At 43.5% G+C, this 23,816-nt stretch overlaps 1 protein-coding gene and 1 long non-coding RNA gene across 4 annotated transcripts in view; one reads left to right on the top strand and one right to left on the bottom strand.

The window, feature by feature from the left end:
* Positions 1 to 287: 287 nt before the first annotated feature.
* Positions 288 to 23,052, bottom strand: LOC145546338 (uncharacterized). 3 transcript variants are annotated; one of them, XR_014082765.1, is made up of 4 exons: positions 22,995 to 23,052; positions 22,326 to 22,514; positions 3,010 to 3,120; positions 288 to 1,800 (listed from the first exon to the last, which is right to left on the bottom strand). It is a non-coding gene; the product is annotated as an uncharacterized LOC145546338 (long non-coding RNA). The 3 variants fall into 3 exon arrangements; XR_014082764.1 differs by lacking the exons at positions 288 to 1,800; positions 3,010 to 3,120 and adding an exon at positions 20,322 to 21,170 and having other exon boundaries at positions 22,656 to 23,052; XR_014082763.1 differs by lacking the exons at positions 288 to 1,800; positions 3,010 to 3,120 and adding an exon at positions 20,322 to 21,170 and having other exon boundaries at positions 22,326 to 22,519.
* CD8A (CD8 subunit alpha) overlaps positions 5,546 to 23,816 on the top strand; it is a 57,091-nt gene continuing 38,820 nt past the window's right edge. The window contains exon 1 of the mRNA XM_081592918.1: positions 5,546 to 5,659. Coding sequence (XP_081449044.1) covers positions 5,616 to 5,659 — 44 coding nt within the window. The 5' untranslated portion in view covers positions 5,546 to 5,615. The remainder of the gene's footprint in view (positions 5,660 to 23,816) is intronic.

Here is a 23,816-nt window from a genome sequence, read left to right as displayed (position 1 = left end):
ATATGCTGCAAGGCCAAAAAACCCCCAAAGATCCTATTTCTATAAAGCGAATAATCACCTGTAGAAAACCCTCTACAGACATATAGCTGAGCATATATGATTGCATGAGGAGCTATCAATAAATGCCACTATAGAAGGACACCTGCCTGACCATCAACATGAGGCACAAGTGCTAAAAAGCACTGAGGAACTAGTTTCATTTCAATAATGAAAGATTAAAACAAAAGTAACCCTCCTTTTATTAATTACCTTGACTGTTAAAATTCAATTTCACAATACATCAGAAAGCACCTAAAAAATCACTATTTTTATTGATTCAGGCACTGCTCAGTTTCCGAAAGGATTTGGGGCAGTTTACAAAGCTATATGCAGGGAGGGGGCCATAAGAAATGATGAACCAGCAACGGGACGGAGCTGTGGCAACATCACAGAGACCCAACTGGCCTTCCGCGTCTCTAAGCCGGCTTCTCTGTGCTGGTAAAACTTGATGTTTCTGTGTCCTTCCTCCTCAAATGATGTCACCTCTTACTTTCCAGCTTTAGTTTTCCAGTCACTCCAGGAAACTTATTTTCTCTTCTAAATTTATCTATAATTACAGTTCGCCTCCCACCATGGGCTGTGATGCTCTGGCTGTGGGTTCATGGTGTGTACACTCAGGTCGCTCAGAAGCACAGTGAGATGACAGAGGGCAATTTCCATTCATCTGTACTTTTTCCCACAGAAGTAGAATTTGTTACTGCAGTAGCTGAACAAGAGTTTCTGCATTCAAAAAGATGCATTTCGAGCATATTGGTCCAATGAAGTTGTTGACTTACTGAGACGTGGTTCTTTGATTCTTTTTAAAAAAATTTTTTTTATTTTTTCTAAAAGCTGGAGAATAAAACTTCCCTCATCTCCCCAAACTCTTGTTGTTGTTCAGTCACTAAGTGATGTCTGACTCTTTACGACCCCAAGGACTGCAGCACACCAAGCTTCCCTGTCCTTCATGATCTCCTTAAAACCCTTAAAGACTCTTTAAAAACTTAGAAACTCTTAGTTTTTAATTTCTCACCAGGGTCCTCGAATCTAGCTGACTTCTCAAAGTGTCAGAATCCCTGAGGCTGATCTTTAGTTTTTTTTTTTCTGTGACCACCCTCCACCCCCGGGGACTGGGGGAGCTTAAGCTTTCACAGAAGCTTTGTTACTGGTTGGTCATGTTCTGAATTCCTGCTTCCTCACCGTGGTGGCCTGTTTTTCCCATCCTTAGGTCCCAACAGAGGGAAAAATTTAGAAGAATGTGACTCAATCATTTTTTTAGAATCAGAAAGTTTTCTTTCTCAAAGGCGAGAGCCTCTCCCTCCTGAAGGAAGTGACAGCTACTAGACACATACTGGTCAATTTGCAATTACTAATCCCAATAATTAAAATACAGTGATTCAAAGAACAGACCCCAGTAAAATACATGGATTGCATGCTACGAGTGGCCTTCACATACACAGGGAGAGAATGCATTCTATAATAGTCTATAATACAGGCTGTTGAGACAATTGGTAACTACTAGGGGAAAAGGAAGTTTTAGCCTTTTACATCTTGCACCAAAAGAAATTTCAGGTGGTTTCAATAAGTGAATGTTTCAAAACTTAAAGATGAACTTGTTTCTAATATAGACTGAAGTTGTTTAAACAAGTAAGCGAAAAATAGGAATTCATTTTTAAAATGCATTTCACCTGATCATATCAGAAAATAATATTCTAGATAGATGAGAATGCTGATAAATGAGTCCAATAGTATTCCAAGGCTCAGAATGCAGACTGGTGCCACCTGTGAAGGGCAATTTATTAACATGTATCAGGAGACATAAGCTGTTTATATTTTTTGACCCAATAATTCCACTTCTGTGAATTATATCATGAAAAGGTGATTATGGCTACACATAGGGATTAGTAACAGCAAAGATATGCATCATGCTATTGTAAGCATATTGTAAACACGCTAAAAACCTAAATATCCACCAGTGGAATAAAAGAATACATCCATACACCGTAAAGAGAGCCCCTAGAACGATACTGTGCAAGAATGCTTAATAACTGGAAAGATATTCACAATATATTTGCTTGTTTTTTATTTTTTATTGAAGTATAGTTGATTTACAATGTTTCACATGTACAGCAAAGGGATACAGTTATACATATACACATATTATTTTTCAGATTTTTTGCCATTATAGGTCATTACAAGACACTGAATATAGTTCCCTGTGCTCTACAGTAGGTCCTGTTGTTTATCTATTTTATATATAGTAGTCTGTATCTGTTAATCTCAAATTTCACATCTAACCCTCTCTTCCTTTTTCCCCTTGGTAACCAAAAGTTTGTTTTCTATGTCTGTACCCAATGTATTTTCAAATTTAAAAAGAAGTTTATGGAACATCAAATGTTATAGGAACCCAATCTTGGAGGAGAGGGGAATTATCTGTGTATAAAAAAGACATATTAAAAAGAGAGTCAGAAAGACTATGTGCCAAAATGCTCAGTCGGATTGCTATAGGGGTTGGGGGAGGGGGCAGATTGCAGGTGGTTTTTACCTTCTTGTTTTTGTATGTGAATTGCTTCCATCTGTGTATTACATTTATAGCCAGACAAAACAGTAAGCAATTTTAATCTTTTTAAATATATATGAGGGGAATGTATAATGACAAAAATTACTGCTTAAAAAAGTTTTTTAAAAGCTATGAAGAATTATCAGAGCAACCAGAACATGGTCCTATTTTTAAGACAGAGAATCTTGAAAGTGCCGTAGCAGAGGTTGCCAGTTGTATCTCTGGGCATAGAATTGTATGAATATTTTAATTTTCCTCTTCCCTTTGCTTTGCTATATTCTAAATTTTCTCTTAAAAGATACATGACTTTGAAAATAGGAAAATAATGTTTTTTCAGGCTATACCTATTTAAAACATACTCATTTTAAACATACTTTTAAAACATTCAGAATTTCACACTTACATAGTGGCTGCAAACATCACAGACTCACCGTCTCCAGCGCCCTGAAGATTTCATGTCTCTGAGTCCAGGGCTGTCAGAAAGGCATCTTTCCCTTTAAAGTGAGCTCAGAAACAGCATCCCCCACAGCTGCAAAAATCTCCTTTGAGAGGAAAAAAAAATCATCAAAAGAAATTTAAAGTTTCCAACATATCAATAAGGTTATGGACTTCATGGATCTATTTTAAAAAGTTGTCTGTGGGTCTGACCACACTCGTGTACACATTTCCACTTGTTCTCAGAGAAGGGTTGCCTGCCAATCTCACTTAGAGTTTAAAGTTACCAGATGACCCACATCTTCACACATTGTTTACTGATGTTCAATTCGACCTCAACTGCCAGTCACTATCTCCACTTATTAAACACTTATGTGCTTGGTGGGGCTTCCCAGGTGGCACAGTGGTAAAGAATCTGACTGCCAGTGCAAAAGACAGAGGAGACGTGGGTTCGATCCCTGGGTTGGGAACATCCCCTGGAGGAAGAAATGGCAACCCACTTCAGTATTCTTGCCTGGGAAATCCCATGGACAGAGGACCCTGGTGGGCTACAATCCATGGGGTCATAAAGAGTGTGACACAACTGCGTGGAAACACACACACACACACATACATGTGCTTGGTACTGTACTGTTTTACCTGCACTGTCTCAACTAACCCCTTATACACAGACGCATTCTTGCTATTTTATAAGCAGGACGCTAAGCTCAAGCTCCATCCAGTCCCCAGGCTGGAAAGTAAATGGCAGAGAAAGGACTTTACCCAAATAACCACCACCCAGTGACACCTGGTGTGATGTCCTGTCCCCCACCCCAACCTATAGAGACTAGTACAAGAGTGGTTAAACTTGGGTCCTGCATAAACTTACCCAAACTTCTCACCATACAAAGTCCCAGGGTCCATGCATGATCCCTACCTAGAAGGTATGCTGTGGGCTCTTTTCCTACTTTACTTGTGGCTGAAGCAGCAGAAAACTGCAGCTAAAATTCAAAAATCTTGGCAACTGGTAAAGTCTGATCCTTCAGATCTAGATCTCTATGTTGTGAAAGGAACCGAAAGCCCATAGAATTCAGCTTCCAAAATAATATTGGGTTGGCCATAAGGTGTTACAGAAAAACCCAAACAAATCTTTTCAGCAACCCAATACTTGAACACCCTTTACAACAACCTTGCCAAGAGTTCATCCACCTCCCATTTAAATATCTTCTGTGACATGGATCTCACATTCTCTGGGCAACCCAACTCACATTTAACTAATTCTGCTGGGTAAACACACTGACTGAAACTGCCAATCCTGGCCAGGCACCATAGTAACCATTTTTGTGAGTTATTTTCTGACAGAAGATCCTGGTAAGGAACACAGAATTAACAAGCCACCATGAACAGGAAGAATTTGAGAAAGGTCAAAAGGAGATGCCATATGTCCTACTACCTCCCAGAATCCTTCTCACTAGAATCCATCTTGGCTGAGCGATATGCGCGCCCCCAGGAAGGACCCTGAGTCAGAATGATTGGCCAGAGACAACCAGGAAACCAATCCCATCACCATAAAACCCGAGACTGTGAGCCATGTGGCAGAGCAGTTCTCCTGGTTCCCTTACCCTGCTGCTCTCCACCTGGGGGTGCCCCTTCCCAATAAAGTCTCTTGCTTTGCCTGCACATGTGTCTCCTTGGACAATTCATTTCCAAGTGTTATATAAGAGCCTCCTTTTGGGCCCTGGAAGGAGTCCCCTTTATGCAACAATTCCACTGGTGGAATTCCTTTTTTCTCAAAGGAAGTCCCAGCATGCTTCAAGAACCCCTCAAAATTCACAGCTATATCCACATGTGACCATCTCCATGGCTGATTCCCAGTGTGTCAGCTGTCACTCCATCACTTTCTAGCCTACACAAGGAAGCCAACTGCAACCTAAGTGATACTGTAGTATATCAAAAATAATCTTGAACCTGCTCCCCATTTTAGGAAGTGGGTATTTTTAATTGTCACACTTTACACCCAGCAGTGACGCAGTAAGCTACCCATACAGAGAAGGCTGAGAAGGTGAGTCGGGGTTCTTTCCACGTGGTAGGGCTTAAGCGATGCACCCAGGTGTTCAGCCACCCTTCCTGGGTCATTTGCTTTCCTAGCACATCTGTTGGGGTTCCTCTGGCCCAGCACTTTCAATGGTATCACTGTGCATTGGTCTGTGGCCCTTGTTTCCCCTTCACTGACAAGCCCACACACGAAAGGTTCTCTGAATATTCCATTGTTTGCAAGAAAATCACCATTTTAGACTCACTGTTTGTTTTGTTGATTGGGAGGAGATATCTCCATCACCCTGCCACACCACCAGGGTGGTGTAGCTGGCTAAGCAGGGGGCAAGTGTGACTGCCTCTTCACTCCTGTGGCCCAGATGGACTCTTCCAACAGCTAGTGGCAGAGCCCTGAAGACAATACAGGCTACCAGCACCACCACTCCCCACAAGACCACATTTCCTCCCGGGGTTTCAAGGGCACATCAGTATAAGATAAATGAGACTTCCTAAAAAAACGACCTAAAAACGTGAGTGCCTCAGCCTGCTGGGTCTACCGAGTTATCAGAGTTTGGGCGAGCTGTCTTGGATGTTTTCTCCAAGAGCTCCAGCCAGCGACGTTCACCCATGCAGGTACGTGCTCCTGTTCATGACCGAGCGGTGTCCCCCCGCAGAGGACAGGGTCGTGCCTGTTCTCAGTGCGACTTTGTGGGTAGCTGACAGACACATGCTGAGTCACTCAGCCTGACACAGTAAGGGCAATAGAGGGTGACAGTGGATGGGCAGGAGGTGAGCTGACCCCAATGGAGGTGGTCCTTTCTGGAAAGCTCCCGTGCCTCAGTTATGGTCTGCTGAGTACTCAGGCTTAGAGGTAGCACCAAAAACGGTCATGGTACTTTTCTTCTCCTGTATATTTTCTGTTTGTTTCTCCCCAGAGGGGTCTGGCCCACGGGCATCAGCCAGTAAGTAGGAGGCTGAGTGGGCTGGAGCCCAGGCTCCCAGGTCAGGGTCTCCCCCAGAGCCTCAGGGTGTCATCCACTAGGACAGAGCGCCCACTACGTTCTGACTGCAGCGTGATCATGGCTGATCACAGCGACCGCAAGCCAGCCACAAGCCTCTGTCTTTGCGTGCCTGGGGTTTGCTGTGACAGTGAGGGACCCTGAGGCTGCACTTCAGATGAGGTCAGATTAAAATGTGCAAAGATCCTTGTACGCTGGACTTTTTCCCAAGGGGAGTTAAAACGAGTGACCCAAGGAGTGCTTTGGTGGGGATGGGGGATGCTCAAGGCAGGCCATTGCCGCCCACGAGCAAGGGGAGTCAGGTGGAGTTGCTGCCACCCAGGGTCCCACCTGCATACTCATCTCTTTTATGTGGGGACGTTATGTAGAGCAGCCCCTTCCCCTCCCGCAGCTGTTTGGTAAGAGGAACAAGTTCACTTACAAGCACAGACGCCGTGTCCCGGTTCTGTCCTCTGTGGCAGGCCCACAGCTGCCTTAGGCACCTTAGCAGGTCCAAACCGACAGCGCCCAAAGAAACCGCTCAGGCCTTTGAAACCCAGACTGGAGTTCAATCCTCAGGAAAGACTATTCTCAGTATTATTAGTTTTATTTAATATTAATAACATGGTTCACATGTTTCAGAAATATCAAAACAACACAAATAATTGATGCTAAGACGACATTTTAATACATTGTGGTCCATTTACTTGGTGGGCTATTATTCAACACTCAACAACTGTCATAAAGTTTTTTTTTAAGAGACTCAGAGTGTTCATGCAAATAACTAATGGGCTTCCCTGGTGGCTCAGATGATAAAGAATCTGCTTGCAATGCAGGAGACCAGGGTTCCATCCCTGGGTTGGGAAGATACGCTGGAGAAGGGAATGGCAACCCTCTCCAGTATTCTTTCCTGAACAATCCCATGGACCATGGAGCCTGGCGGGTTAGACCCCATGGGGCCACAAAGAGTCAGAAATAACTGAGTGATTAACATTTTCACTTTCTTTCACAATGGAAAAACAGAACACATCGTTGCATTTACAGTAAGTAAGGTCTAGATGAGACTGTAGGTAAGAAGTGAAAGAAAGCACACCCAAGCATACTCTGAAGAATCTAGAATCTTCTTTTCACCCTCTGTGGTGGACCCTGCTCTCCCTTCCTCTCCCCACAGGCCTCCCTCTGTCGACTCCACCCCACAGTGGAGTGATGAACCCCGACCCCGGGACCCTGGGAGGGAATGAGGGGGTGAGGGAACGAGGGAATGAGGGATGAGGGGATAGGATTTTGTTTTTCTCTTTTCATTCGATCCTTCATCCGATCACTTATTCAGTCTTCACTCACTTGCTGCGTGACCTTGGGCAAGGTGGCTTTTGGTCCCTAAGCCTATTTTCACTCCGACAAATTAGAACAACCGCCTCCCTGCCCTGCATCAGTTACTGTACCCACAACCACTCAGCAGTAAATGAAGGTGTGGAACAAAGTGGTGATTCCAGGCTCAAGGCCATGCCGGGTGAGAGACTTCACTCATCTGTGCCTCAGCCTTGGGGTCTGAGAAACGGGGCTCCCAGGTACCTGGAGCCAGAGGTTGTGCAGGTAGAGCGTGGGGCAGCGTGAACTCCCCACACAAAGTAGTGGCATTTGTTCCTAGTCTTGGCTGTGCACTTGGCCAAGCCCAGGGCACATCTCGACTGGGCGTCTTCCTCAAAACTCCCACCACACCTAGAATATACCACTGTTCCCCCAATACCCCAGGTCATTGCCCCCAGGACCCCTACACACACACACACACACACACACACACACTGCACAAAGATCGCTTCCTCCTCACACTCTGTGCTCCCCTCCCTCTGCCTGGACACCCCAGGGCTTCTCTTTTCTTCCCCTCATCCTAGGGGATCCCTCCCCCACTCATCCTATGACACTTAGGTTTTCCATAAAACCCCCCCACAATTCACTGTCTCAACATGGCTCAGCGCATAAACAATCTGCCTGCAATGCAGGAGACATAGGAAATGGAGCTGCACATTTGCTCCTTGGGTCAGGAAGATCCCCTGGAGGAAGGCATGGCAACCTACGCCAGTATTCTTGCCTGGGAAATCCCATGGACAGAGGAGCCTGGAGGGCTACAGTCCATGGGGTCAAAGAATCGACACGACTGAGCGACTAAATACAAACACTCAGTGTACTTCTCATACTCTGTCTTTCTTTCTCTGTGTTTTTCCTGTTCTCTCTGCCCCACTACACTGTCAGCCTCAAAGACCACATGTGTTTCTTAAGCCGTTGCTCAGTGCTCTGCCTAGCACTACAGTATTTACATAAATGAGCAAAGATGCAATATGTTTAAAATGAAAATAAATCAGAGACTTGGTCTGAGCTTTGAAAATGATTGGGGATTTTTAAAAAATGATTGTGGAACATGGTAAATATTACATGATTCACATATATGAGGTTCCTAGAGTAGTCAAATTCATGGAGACAGAAAGTAGAATGGGGAGGGGAGGGAGGTTAGTTGTTGTTTAGTCGCTAAGTCTTGTTCAACTCCTTTGTGACTCTATGGGCTGTAGCCCACCAGGCTCTTCTGTCCATGGGATTTCCCAGGCAAAAATATTGGAGTGGGTTGCCATTTTCTTCTCCAGGGGATCTTCCTGACCCAGGGATTGAACCCGAGTTTCCTGCATTAGTAGGTGGATTCTTTACCCTTGAGCCACTGGAGAAGCTCAGGGAGGTTAGTGTTCAACGGGAATATGAGAAAGTTCTGAAGATCAGTGCTGTCAGTGTTGCAATGTGAATGTACTTAACAACTCTGAACTGTACACTGAACAGTTAACGTGGTAGAGTTTGTTATATATATTTTGCCACAATTTTTAAAATTTATAATAGTTGTGGGAAAGACATAAATATACTAAACTGGAAAATTCTGAAACAACATATGAATAAATGACACAGACAGTATGGAGCAAAAGCAACACATGTACTACTTGATTAAGCCCCCCAAAGAAAGAAGCCCAGTTCTGAAGGCTGTTTCAGGGTGGAGTGTGGCTTTGTGCTGAGCATCTCTTCCCAAGAAGGGAAGTGAGTTATTTTTAAGTCTTCCATTTGTAAAAGTAATATAATCATGGTACTATACAAGGCAGAGACTTAGAAACTAGAAAAAAAGAGTGAGGAAGAAGCATCTTGATGTATTTTCGTCTAATGCTTTTAAAACATTTTTTAGTTGTAATCATGCCGAGAGTGAGCTTCCCAATGGTAAAGAATCTGCCTGCCAGTGCAGGAGATGCAAGAGACATGGGTTCAATGCCTGCGTCAGGAAGATCCCCTGGAGAAGGAAATGGCAACCCACTCTAGTATTCTTACCTGGAAAATCCAGTGGACAGAGGAGCTGGGGGAGCTCTTGTCCATGGGGTAGCAAAGAGTCAGGCAAGACTGAGCATGCACGAGTTTGTGTTCTACACTGAGTATATGTTTTTATTAAACATATACTTATATGTATATTTTATACATATTTATATTTTATACATATGTACATATTTTTATACATATGTATATATGTGTATATTTATACATATGTATATACATACATATTTTTATGTTTTATATGTCCTTATTTATATGTCTTTATACTATAAGCAGTTTCTTATTCTTATACAGTTTTATAATTATGATTTATAATTTTAATGCTTAAAATTGTATTAACAGATTATCATAATTTACTTAATGACCCTTTATTTTTGAACATTCCAGTTGTTTTCAACCTTTAACATCTCTGTTCATACCCTACTGTACCAAGTCTAAGATTATATACAACCTGGAGAATTTTTCCAGATTGGAATTACTGGGCATATGGGTATAAATATTTTTTATAGCTTTTAATACTTGGTATCAATTGCTTTTCAGACCATCAACAAGTTCCAATTCTACACTGCTTTCATCCACAATAGGTATCATTTCTCCCCCCTGCTGAGTTATGGGTGGGAAATATTTTTTCAGTATTGATATGATTTGGTATTAGAAGACTGCCACATTTTTCAAACCCTTTATATTTTTAGAGCAACTTTAGGTTCACAGCAAAATTGAAAAGGTACAGGGATTTCCTGCATACTTCCTGCCCCAGCACATGACTAGCCTCTCCTCTTATCAACATCCCCCACCAGAGAGGTGTATTTGTTACAATTAATGAGCCTACAGGGACACAACATTATCATCCAAAGTCCATAGTTTACATTAGGATTCACTCTTGGTGTTGTACATTCTATAGGTTTGGACAAACATGTAATGGCCTATATCCATCATTATAATGTCATGTAGAGTAGTTTCATTACGCTAAAAACCCTCTGTGCTCCAGTTTATCTCTCCCTTCCCTTAATCTCTGCCAACCGCTAGTCTTTCTACTGTCTCTATAGTTCTGCCTTTTCCAAAATGTTATATATTTGGAACCGTCTCATATTGGCTCTTTTACTTAGCAATATGCATTTGTTTCCTATGTCTTGATAGTTCATTTCTTTTTAGTGCTCTTTTTTCTTTGTAGTGCTCAATACTATTCTATTTTATGGATGTACCACAATTTACTTATGCATTCACCTAATGAAGGACATGGATGTGAGAGCTGGACTATAAAGAAAGCTGAATGATAAAGAATTGATGCTTTTGAACTGTGGTGTTGGAGAAGACTCTTGAGAGTCCCTTGGACTGCAAGGAGATCCAACCTGTTCATCCTAAAGGAAATCAGTTCTGAATATTCATTGGAAGGACTGATGTTGAAGCTGAAACTCCAATACTTTGGCCACCTGATGCGAAGAGCTGACTTATTGGAAAAGACCCTGATGCTGGGAAGGATTGGGGGCAGGAGGAGAAGGGGACGACAGAGGATGAGATGGTTGGATGGTATCACTGACTCAATGGACATGAGTTTGAGTAGGCTCTGGGAGTTGGTAATGGATAGGGAAGCCTGGTGTACTGCTGTCCATGGGATCACAGAGTCAGACACGACTAACCAACTGAGCTGACCTGACTGAACTGAAGGGTATCTTGTCCGTGTTAGTCACTCAGTCATGTCCAACTCTTTGCAACCCCATGGACTGTAGCCCACCAGACTCCTCTGTCCATGGAATTCTCCAGGCCAGAATACTGGAGTGGGTTGCCATTCCCTTCTCCAGGGGCTCTTCCTGACTCAGGTATTGAACCTGAGTCCCCTGAATTACAGGCAGATTCTTTATCGTCTGAGCCACCAGGGAAGCTGGAAGGGTATCTTGATTGCTTCCAATCAGGCAATTACGAATAAAGCTGCTATAAACATCTCTGTGTAGGTTTTTGTGTGGACATGAACTTTCATCTCCTTTGGGTAAACCCAAGGAATATGACTGCTGGATCATAGGATTAAAATATGTTTAGTTCTGAAAGAAACTGATAAACTGTTTTCCAAAGCGGTTGTACCATGTTGCATTCTCACTAGTTGCTCCACATCTTCACCACCATTTGATGTTGTCAGTATTAATATTTTGGATTTTGGTCTTTTTAATAAGTGTGTGGTGGTATCTCATTATTGTTTTAATTTGCATTTCCTTGATGATGTATAATGTGGAGCATCTTTTCTCAGGCTAAATTACCATCTTCATATATTCTTTGGTGAGGTATCTGTTAAGATTTTGGCCCTTATTCTAATCAGGTTATTTTCTTATCATTTGAGTTTTTAAAGTTCTTTGTATAATTTGGATCACAGTCCTTTATCAGATGCATCTTTTGCAAATACTTCTTCCGGTCTGTGGCTTGTCTTAGCACTCTCTTGATATTGTCTTAGCAGAGCTGAAGTTTTCCATTTCAATAAAGTCTATCTTATCAGTTACTTCTTTCAAGGATCATGACTTAGAATGCACATTTTAAAATTCTGTGTTTCCCAGGTGGAACAGCTTTCCTTATAGTACACAGACCTTCCTGCTGTTGTGTTTATAGACCTAAAGCATAGAGCTTATGCTAGAAACACTGCAAGAACTCATATATAATTATGACTGATGCGTGGTGATGTATGGCAGAGACCAGCACAATATTGTAAAGCAATTACCCTCCAGTGTATATATGTGTGTGTGTGTGTTAGTCACCCAGTTGTGCCCAACTCTTTGTAACTCCATGGACTGTAGCTCTCCAAACTCCTCTGTCCATGGAATTCTCCAGGCAAGAATACTAGGGTGGGTTGCCATTTCCTTCTCCAGGGGATCTTCCCCACCCAGGGATTGAACCCTAGTCTCCTGCATTGCAGTCAGATTCTCTACTGTCTGAGCCACCAGGGAAACCTGTACTTAAATTACCACTTGCAAATAATCCTGCCCCAAGGATCTGCTAATTTTGTTTCCAGGCACCAGATACCCACCCTAAGGTTTTTTCTTTTTTCCATTTGCTGCATTGCCTGCATACCAAGGAGGGTATCTGGTGCCTGGAAACAAAATCAGCAAACCCTTAGGGCAGGATTATTTACCAGCAGTAATCTAAGTATAGATCTAAGCACCTTGAGTTGCTCGAGGCGACAGCAAGAGAGCCTTCGCCAAAATTGTTGGGCAGAACCCCACCCCACCCCCACGCAAGCAGAGGGTAGAGGAACAACCCAAAACCTACGAGCAGTCAGTAGTTCTCCAACATAAGAAAGAAGCAGAGCTGGAAAAGGCGAAAGAATAATGAAGGCAAGATGGGGTTAGCAGTGGGAAGGGAAGGGTGCAGGAAGCAAGGGGCAGAGAACAAGTGCAACCCCACCCCTTAAGTGGACTCTGCCTTTGCGGAGGGCTGGGAACCGTGGGGGCTTTCCCCTACTGCATCGTGGTCTTGCTAAAAGTGAAACTGTGATTTTCCAAGGGTTCTGAAGTGGTTTGCCCTGGGAGGGAAGATGTTCCACTTAGGGGGTCCACACTGGCTTGAAAACAGTCCTCCAGCTTTCAGTTACCAAGCCCTTCGGCAGTGAGCCCCAACTCAGTCTGGGTCCCAGAGTGGGCCAGGGGTGAAGGAACCCCAGAGTGCTTCAGCTCAAGTGAGACCTGGCGGGCCTAGACCCCGGCTGCTTCATCACCACAAGATGAAGATGGGTAATAAAGCTCCCATCCGCTGGGTTCCCCCAGGTGCCAGCACTTTTAGTGAGCCCTTTAACATGTAAGAAGACTGAGGCTCAGAGAGGCTCCCCAGCATGGTTGAAATCACACAGCATTTAATGAATCAAAGTTGCTAGGATTCAACCCCCAGAGACCTGACTCCAATGCTTTATCTACTACACACACGTGCCCGAAATAGCCCAGCTGCTCTTTAAGACTTCGAGGAGAGGCAAAGCTGTAAGTTTGGTGGAAAAACTTGGGAGAAGCCTGTGTAACCTGATCAAAGTCTGAGTAATTGAATTATTTGAGAAGAAATTCTCAAATTAATGAATCCTCAACCTCTCAAATTTCAAATTAATGAAGTCCAGCTACACAGACTGGTTCAGGAAAAGAGGTGAGACTGGAAGGGAGGTGGTGGGAGCCCTGGGGGCAGACAGAACTGCTCAGTAGTTAGGACACAGGCTGGTATCTGGCAGACCTGGGCTGCCATGTGATGCTGGGCAAGTGACCCTGGCTATTTTTCTTTAGTTTTATTGAAATAAGATTGACTTCAATTATTGTATTCATTTAAAGTATACAATATAATGATTTGATATACCCATATAGTGAAATGATGAATAAGTCTAGTTAATGTTCCTCATCTCACATAGTTACAAGTTTTTCTATGATAAGAACTTTTAAGGTCTACTTTCATAACAACTTTCAAATACACAGTACAGTGTTGTTAACTATAGTCACCATGCTGTACACTACATGCCTGGAATTTATTTATCCTTCCATATGAACGTTCATACTTTTTGATCCCCTTCATCCATTTCCCCACTACTGACCTCTAGTAACTGCTAATCTTTTCTTTGTTCAGTGTTTTTAGATTCCACATATAAGTGAGATCATACAGTATTTAGCTTTCTCTGACTTACTGCATTTTGTTAATGCCCTCAAGGCCCATCCATGTTGTTGCAAATGGCAGGATTTCTTCATTTTCTATGCCTGAATACTATTCCATCGTTTATATGTACCACATTGTCTTTATCCATCCATTCATTTAAGGACACTTAAGTTGTTTCCATATCTTGACTACTTTAATAATGCTTAATGAACATGGGGATACCAATAACTTTTCAAGATAGTGGTTTCATTTTCTTTGGATAAATACTCCGAAGTGGAATTGCTAGATCTTATTGTAGTTCTATTTTTAATTCTTTAAGGAACCATCATACTATTTTCCATAGTAGCTGCACCAATTTACAGTCCCACCAACAGTGTACAAGGGTTCCTTTTTCTCTAAACATCCTCAGCACCACTTGCTATCTCCTGTCTTTTTGATAATAGCATTCTAACAGAAGCAAGGTGAAATCTCAGAGCGGTTTTGACTTGCATTTCCCTGATATAATAACACTGAGCACCTTTTCATGTACCTATTAGCTGTTTGTAAGTCTTCTTTCGAAAACTGTCTATTTAGTGTTCCTCTGCCTATTTTTTAATAGGATTGTTCAATTTTTTTGCTATTGAGTTGTATGAATTCTTTAAATATGTTGGATGTATGTGTGCTCATTCACTTCAGCTGTGTACAACTCTTTGCTTCCCTATGGACTGTAGCCCACCAGGCTCCTCTGTCCATGGGATCCTCCAGGCAAGAATACTGGAGTGTGTTGCCATGCCCTCCTCCAGGGGATCTTCCTGACCTAGGGATCAAACTCTCATCTACTGTATCTCCTGCATTGAAGCCAGATTCTTTACCCACTGAGCCACCTGGGAAGCCCATATATGTCGGATATTAACCTCTTATCAGATATATGATTTCCCTGGCTATTTTTGAATACCCTAAATCCCATCCCGACTCAAGGCCAGGAAACAGCTGCTTCGTTAACCCTGGAATTTCCAATACTTCAAGCAGTTCATAGGACACAAAAGGTACTTATTACATGTAATTATTCTATTAAATGTCTAAAGAGGATGGAGTTTTAAAAATTTTGTCTTAAATTGTATAGCATGTCAAATAAAAGTACTGAAAGTCATATAATAAATACACAGAGACCCCTGTCAGATTTAGAAAGCTTAACATTTTTCCAGTTTGTTTCAGTTTTTTTATTTTAAGAAGTAAATACTAGTACTGACTTCATCCCCATTCCCTCCTCCAAAACTGCCTAGAGATCATCAGAGCATAAAAATACAAGACCCAACCATATGTTGTCTACAAGAAACCTACTTTAAATGAAAAGACTCAGATGAGTTGTAAAGGGATGGAAAAGCTTTAGCATGCTAACACTAATCGAAAGAAAGCTGGAGTCAGACCTCAGAACAAAGAAAATTAACACGGTTGAAAAGGGTCATTACATATTATTAAAGGGGTCAATTCTCCAAGAAGACTTAACAATTCTTAACATGAATGCACCTAACAACAGAGTATCAAAATATTTGAGATAAAAACTGAGAGGGCACAAGGAACAGACAAATCCACAATTACAGTTGGATTTTTTTTTTAAATTGACCTCTCCACTTAGTATGTGGGATCTTAGATCTCAGACCAAGGATCAAACCCACATCCCCAGCCTTGGAAGCTTGGAGTCTTAACCACTTGACCACCAGGGAAGTCCCTATAGTTGGATATTTCAATGCCCTTCTCTAAGTAACTAGTAGAGCTAGCAGGCAGAAAACCATCATGAGTTAACTGACTTGCATAGTACTATCAAAGAACTTGATTTAATTGACATTTATAGAATACTCCATCAAACAACAGCAGAATACACATTCTTCCCAAGCTCACATGGAATACACACTAAAGCAGACCTGACTCTCGGCCATAACACATACCTTAACAAAATTAAAAGAATAGAAACCATACAAAGTATGTTCTTAGAAGACAGCAAAATTAAACTAGCATCAATAACAGAAAGATATCTGAATAATATATTCTATTTGGTGATTAAACAACATACATCTAAATATCACATGGGTCAAAGAATAAGTCTCAATAGAAATTAAAAATATTCTGCTTCTTTTTTTCCCCCTCCCTGGCTGCGCTGGGTCTTCATTGTTGTGTACCAGCTCTTCCTTGCAGTAAGCAAGGTTCTCTAGTGTTGGGGCTTGGGCTTAATTGCCCCATGACATGTGGGATCTTAGTTCCCTAACCTGGGATCGAACTCATGTTCTCTGATTGAAGGTGAATTCTTAACCACTGGACCACCAGGGAAGTCCCCAGAAATTTAAGAGTATTTTGAACTAAACGAAAATGAAAACATAATTTATCAAAATGTGTGGGATGCAGCAAAGGCAGTGCTTAGAGGCAAATTTATAATATTAAATGCATATATTAAAAAGAAAAGAAGATCTAAAATAAAAAGTCTAAGCTTTCACCTTAGGAAATAAGAGAAAGAAGAATAATTTAAGCTTAGAGCAAGCAGAAGAAAAGAAATAAAATTAGAGCAGAAATCAATGAAATTAAAAACAGAAATAATAGAGAAAATCAAGGAAACTAAAAGCTGGTTCTTAGAAAAGATCAATAAAATTGATAAATCTCTAACCAGGCTAACCAAGAAAAAAAGAAGAGCAGATACAAATTACTAATAGAGAAATGAAAGCAGGGTCATCCCTACTGAGCACACGGACATTTAAGGGATGCTGAAGGAATACTGTAAATTGATGGAACTACTTGTGTCTGACAAGCCGGGCCATTCCTCCTCTTTCTTAGTCCTGAAAAAAACAGGACTTCAGCTCCGCACACCTTACCCCACTTCCCCAACAACACTCCCTTTATCTGAGGGCCATTAGAACAGGAATCTGAAAATTCCAGGAAAATCATGTAATCTTATTGGACTTCACTTTTCCCTGTATTTCAGCTCAACCAATCCTAAAATTTCACTGTCCTGTGTGCATACTAAGTCGCTTCAGGAGTGCCAGACTCTTTGCCATCTACTGGACTGTAGCCCACCAGGCTCCTCTGTCCATGGGATTCTCCAGGCAAGAATACTGCAGTGGGTTACTGTGCCCTCCTCCAGGGGATCTTACCAACACCCAGGGATTGAACCCAGGTCTCCTGTGGCTTCTGCACTGCAGGTCGATTCTTTACTACTGAGCCACTGGGGAAGCCCCCTCACTGTTCTAAGTATGAGTTAAAGAAATCTTTCCCACAATTGTATAAGCTCTGGGCCCCACAGAACCCCTACCCGCTTTGTGTGCCACACTGAAAGACTTGCTCAGGTGCGGGGGTAGTAAGGAGAGAGGCAGTCAGGGTGGATTCATGGTATCAGGTTTGAAGGGATGAATTTTTATTTTTCAAAAAGGTGTTTTATGGCAAAATAAACATAATTCCTGGGCTTCTCAGGTAGTACTAGTGGCAAAGAACGCCCACCAGTGCAGGAGACTCAGGTTAGATCTCGGGGTTGGAAAGATCTCCTGGAGAGCAAATGGTAACCCACTACAGTATTCTTGCCTGGGAAATCCTATGGGCAGAGGAGCTTGGTGGGCTACAGTCCATGAAGCCTCAGAGTCGGACATGACTGAGCAACTGAACACTCACTACTACTAAACATAATTCTTGGAATGTCAGAGCTGGAAGAGACTAACCTCCACAAATGAAAAGTTAGAAAAAAAGAAGCATAAAAGGGCAAGAACAGAAAATCCACTCACAAAAAAAAGAAAACTGAACTGATTAGACCTACAGGGAAAAAAAGGTCAACCTCAATAAAAATCAAAGCAAAATGTTTAAAGCATCTGCGATTCTTACTGTCTTATTTGTTTGTGTTCTTTTTATAACTTTTGCTGACCATGTGGCGGCCAACAGTGTGCATTTGTCAAATCCTTAAGAGGCCAATTTGGCTTTCAAGGCCATTTCCTTCTGAAAATCCAGACCAAGAAAGTAACTCAAAGTGTATAAAAAGATACATATACCACTATGCGTATTTGTTTATCAGCTCAAGAGCCATGTGGTTTTTACACCCAGAATATTACTTTAAAATAAGGAAATAAAATGGTCAAAGGGTATAAACTTCTAGCTATAAGATGAATAAGTTCTGGGTAAATACTGTACAGCCTGGTGACTATACTTCATAATACTATCTTGCATGTTTGAACGTGGCTAAGAGAGTAAATCTTAAATGTTCTCAATGCACACACAGAAAGAAATGTAACTATATGAAGTGATAAATGTGTTAACTAACTTTATTGTGCTGATTTTGAAATATATATGTATATCAAACCATCATATTGTTTACATCTTAAACATACACAATGTTATATGTCAATCATATCTCAATAAAGCTTGAACAAAAAATTTTTAATTAATTAATATGTAAGGCAGAATCTATTAGAAATATAAATAGGAAATGGTAAATGCATAAACATATTTTGAAAATTTACAGTTCTTTCAGAAATTAACAAATCAAGTAGATTAAAATCAAGAACATAGCAAATATGCATAATATGTATTTACTAACCTTGATCTAATATAGTTTTGTATTCAGTCAGTCAAAACTATGCCTAAAGTTATTTTTAAAATTAACCATCAATCAAAAGCTCAATATATTCCAAAAGTGTAAATACAAGCCACATCTTCAGATCACCAGACAATAAAATGAAAAGGAAATGGGAAAAAAATCTACAAACTTAAAAAACTGTAACATTTTCAACGAACATTCAGGATAATTAAAAAAAAATTTAAATTACACACTATTTGGAAACCACTATATCATAATGAACCTAACCTAAATGCCCTAACAACTGGGGACCGATTGGGCAAAACGTGAGCAGAATATTATGCAGAGGTCAGGTGAGACTCATGAAGAACATGTTAGAAGAGAACTGTGTATGGTAAAAGAATTATAAACAGCATCCTTTTTACAATAGAAAATATGACAGTAATGGGAATTTTTTTTTAATGTATAAATATAGGATTCAAAGGAAAGACCCCAAAATAAATAAATAAATAAATACACCAAAATGTTAAGACAGATTGCTTCCCTCATGGCTCATATGGTAAAGAATCTACCTGCAATGAAGGAGACCAGGGTTTGATCCCTAGATTGGGAAGATCACCTGGAGAAGAGAATGGCAACCCACTCCAGTATTCTTGCCTGGAGAATTCCATGGACAGAGGAGTCCGGTTGGCTACAGTCCATGGGGCTGCAAAGAGTTCGATGGGACTGAGCAACTCAACAAACACACATAGTGCCATACTGGCACTATGAACAATTACTTTTTCTTTTGTATTTCTCCCCCTACCCCAAAAATGTTTTAACCTAGAAGAACAGGCAAACCTTTTTAGGGTTAAATATTGATGCATCCATCTGAGGCAGAGAGTAATTTAGGGATGTGCTAGAGTCACAAAGTCAGTCCAGGGGGGAGGGATGGGGAGGCACCCGCTACACCGACTCCGACTCCATTTCTGTATCTAATCAGCTCAGGGTTCATGTCAGCAACCAGAAACAGAGACTGACATCACCAGAAGAAACAGGCTGGGCCTAGGTACTTGCTGGTTCCTGACAGCAGGGCATGATTTGACCGAGGGGCTCTGGTTCCGAGCTCCCCCCAGATCAGCGCGGGGCTGGGCCTTCCATGTAAACTAAAGCCAAGAGCCCAACGAAATCGGTGAACCGGGCCAAGGAACCTCAGAGAAGCCCTGGCCCCTATAACCTCCCACTTCGCGCTCTGAGCCTTTCCCTTCTCCCGGACCAGCCCGAGCCCATAGCCGCCTAGACCTTTCCTTGCACGACGACCGCGGGCGCGAGCGACCAGGAACCGGCGCTCCACCTGTCCCCAGGACATCCCGAGCTCCCGCCCCATCGGCTTCCTGCCCGGTGCCTCCCTCCTTCCTTCCCCTCGGCTCGATCCCCACCCCCACTCAGGGATGCAGGTCCGGACGAGCAGTCGAGAGTACCCCATCCGCGTCCCCTCTGCTCTTTGGTCTGTGCCAGGGGACCAGCAGACAGCGGTCGGGTCAGTTCCGGGCTCCCAGAGCGGGGGATGACCTAGTATCTGCAGTCAGGTCCCTTTTCATTTTAGACAAGTGAGGGAAGGAGAGTTGGGAGAACTTGCAGCCTAGCACAGAGAAGAGAGTGGTTCTCAATTTGAGGACTCCTTTCCATCCTTAATGGAAAAGGGCATGGCAGCCCAGTCCCCTGTTCTTGCCTGGAGAAGCCCATGGACAGAGGAGCCTGGAGGGCTACACTCCAGAGGGTCACAATGAGTAGGTTACGACTGAAACGACTTAGCATGCATGCATTCATTCCACCCTTAAAGCATCAACATTTTATTTCTAAGGACAGTGCATCACACAGGGACTCACTGGTAGATATTGAGGGAATGGGGAGGTTAGGAGTCTACAGGAAGCATATCCTGCCCCCCCCCATCTGGAGCCAGAAATTCCATCTTTAACCAGTCTTTTGATCCCCAAATGCAAGTCTTACGCTCCATCCCACTCCACTCCACCCCCCAGGGGAGGAAGAAAAGAGGAATTCAAGGGGCCTGTAATAGAACTCCTGGGAGCCAGGATGGGAATCCTGAGAAAGGCGAGGTCCAAAGTCACTGCTGGGGGACAGCTGGGTGGGGGCATTGAAGATGGCTGGTCCCCAGCTGGCTGGGAGGAAACATGAACCAGCTTCATTTTTGCAGGTGGGCAAGCACGAACTAAATTCAAAGTTCTTCCCTCCTTTGTTGTTATTGTTCAGTTTCTCAATCGTGTCCGACTCTTTGTGACACCATGGACTGCAGCATGCCAGCCTTCCCTGTTCTTCATCATCTCCCAGAGTTTGTTCAAACTCATGTCCAATGAGTCGGTGGTGCCATCCAACCATCTCATCCTCTGTTGCCCCCTTCTCCTCCTGCCTTCAATCTTTCCCAGCATCAGGGTCTTTTCCAATGAGTCAGCTCTTCGCATCAAGTGGCCAAAGTACTGGAGTTTCAGCTTCAGCATCAGTCCTTCCAGTGATTATTCGGGGTGGATTTCTTTTAGAATTAACTGGTTTGATCTCCTTGCAGTCCAAAGGACTCGCAAGTGTCTTCTCCAACACCACAGTTCGAAAGCATCAGTTCTTTGGCACTCAGCCTTCTTTATGGTCCAACTCTCACATCTGTAAATGACGACTGGAAAAACCATAGCTTTGACTAAACGGACCTTCATAGGCAAAGTAATGTCTCTGCTTTTTAATACGCTGTCTATGTTTGTCATAGCTTTTCTTCCAAGGGGTAAGCTCCTTCCTTTCCCTTCCCCAACTCTCAACCAGGACCAAACTAGAGCAACGCCGCCCCCTGCAGGACAGAGCGGGGCATTAGACTTGATCCTGAGCCAGCAATGCTCCGGCTTGGTAGGCAGTGTCATGGATTACTCGGTCCCGGCTCAGTCACTGCCTCCTGAATTAAATTGCTTATCCTCCCTGAGCCTCCGATTTTTTCCTATATAACATAAAAATGTGTTGGATGGTCTCGTCTCTGAGCTCATTTCCAGGTCCATATTCTAGATCCCTCCTTTCTCTTGCCCCCACCTCGGCCCCACCCAGGGCCCCTCAGGCGCTTCTTCATCTTTCCGGACCGCATGGTCCTGCCCACCCACCACAGCACCCCAGTTTCTACCCCAGTGCTGCGCGCTGGGCTCTGTGCCCTATGCGTGCAGCCGCACAAGGTCAGGACTTGACCCCCGTTTGGGGCCACTGTTTTCCTGGAGTAAGAACATCAATGTTGCCTACCTCTGATCAGGGCTGTCTCCAGGGGGGGAAAAAAGGAGTTCTTAGGAGAAACAGTGGAGGGGGATCACCGATTGACCTTGTATCATAGGCGTGGCTCTTTTAGACCTCTGCCAAGTCTGACCCAGAGAATTTTATAGAACAGAATGATCAAGAAAAGAAGGGAGTGTGGACCGGCCCCGAGTCCTCTCCAGCATCATCTATGCCTCAACAGCCCTGCCGGGTGCTGGCTTCCCCAGACACACCGCGAGCTGCTTCGGCCTCGTGCCTTGGCAACACTGCCTGCCTGCAGCTTGGCTCCCCACCCCCCACTCCCATCACACCTACTTCTTCCCCTCCAAGAAGATTGAGTTCGGGCACAGCTGGCTCTAGTCGCCCTGATCGCCCTCCCCAGTCCCCACCCCACCTGGCTGGGGGCGCCAGGCGGCTGGGCTCCCAGCACGCCTGTCCGGGAGCTGCACCCACCACATCCTGGCACCCTCATCATGGTATCATCACATGTTCCCTTGTCTGTCCCCACACCCATGGCAAACCCCACCCACACCCCAGCTCCCTGTACCTTTCTCCACTGCACAACCACGGGGGAGGTTGGGGAGCCTCCTCTGCCTTCTCAGTAAGAACCTGACTGGAGCACAGGGGAGATCCGAGTTCATGCCTCGTCCATCGGATATAAGCAGGGACGTTCCTGAAGCGTGCTTTACCCCAGTGTCTGAGGTGTGGAGCCAGCAGCTCCTCTCTCTCCTTCCTGCTAAACTGAGAAGGTGCAAACCGCCCTGAGAAACCTTCTAACCCCCATGATTTGAAACCCAACAAAGGCAGTGGACCTGGGGGGCGGGGGAAGCTGGAAGACCAGTAGAGAATGGAGGGGAATGCCTTCAGCTTCCCTCACCTTTTCCTTCCTTTCCCAGTTCCGCCTTTTCTGCCTTTTTCCCCCCTCTTCCCAGGTCCACACCTCCCTCTTCTTCCCTGGGAAGGCTCTGATAAATGGGTCACCATGCTGCAGGAGCTGCTGGGGGCCTTTTAGAGGGCCCGCCCTCTGGTTCTGGTGGTTAGCTCTGGAAACAGTTGTTCTCCCCTCCTGCAATGTTTCCACTGCTTTGCCCTCCAGCTTCCACAGCTCACCCCACGGGTGACCCAAGAACACAACTCAGATCCCCCCGGAAAGTTGCCTGGGGCGCTGACCACCCGCAAAGTCATAGTTTGTGAAATGTGACCATGTAAAACTTACTGGTTGAGCTGAGGTTACTTCATGGATGCGCCAAATAAAAGAATTAACCCTCTTGTGTAAAAAGAAAAATTTCCACTGCCTTTTTAAAGTTTCTATTTTGGGTAAATTGTTTCCAGGCAACAAATCATCTCACCAAAAGGAGGAGGAAGAGGAGGTGAAAAAGGAGGAGGTGGGGGGAGGAAGTGGGGGAGAGGACAGAAAGAAAGAAGCCTTTTAATAGTTTATTTTGCCCCACGAAGTTTTTTCGCAGAGCCTGAACTGTGAATACAGCAGGACTCGGGATTCTGTGAACAGACAGAAGAGCTGAACTCTCATTTGATTGGTGAAATTAGTAGTAAACAAGTGATTGAAAAGAAAGCAGGTTCTTTAAGCACCAATGAAATTTGCATTTTAAGTGATGTGAGTTCTGGAAGGCAGGGACAGCACTTGGTGTGAGAGAGTTACTTAAACACTGTTGACACTCAAAGACAAAGAAAGCAAATGGGCCATTGGGAAAGAGGCTAAATGACCAACATCTGACAAAAGGCTCAATCTCAACCATGTTTAAGGAGATAGAGATTTAAACAACAATAAGATACCAACTCACACTTATCAGATTGGCTGAATTGAAAAGACTGGCAAAACCAAGAATTAGAAAGCATGTGGGCAAACAGAAATTCATCCATAGCTTGGTGTGAGTATAAGCGGGTACCATTACTTTGAAAAGAACTTTGTGAATAGCTATGGGGGTAAGATGGAGTAGGAAATGGCACCCTACTCCAGTATTCTTGCCTGGACAGAGGAGCCTCACAGGCTACAAGTCCATAGGACTGCAAAGAGTTG

The sequence above is a fragment of the Giraffa tippelskirchi genome, chromosome 4 (assembly GCF_054371585.1).
Source record: "Giraffa tippelskirchi isolate mGirTip1 chromosome 4, T2T-mGirTip1v1.2.pri, whole genome shotgun sequence".
Lineage (NCBI taxonomy): Eukaryota > Metazoa > Chordata > Mammalia > Artiodactyla > Giraffidae > Giraffa > Giraffa tippelskirchi.
Note: the sequence above shows the minus strand (reverse complement) of the source record. Positions and strands in the feature narration are given on the sequence as shown.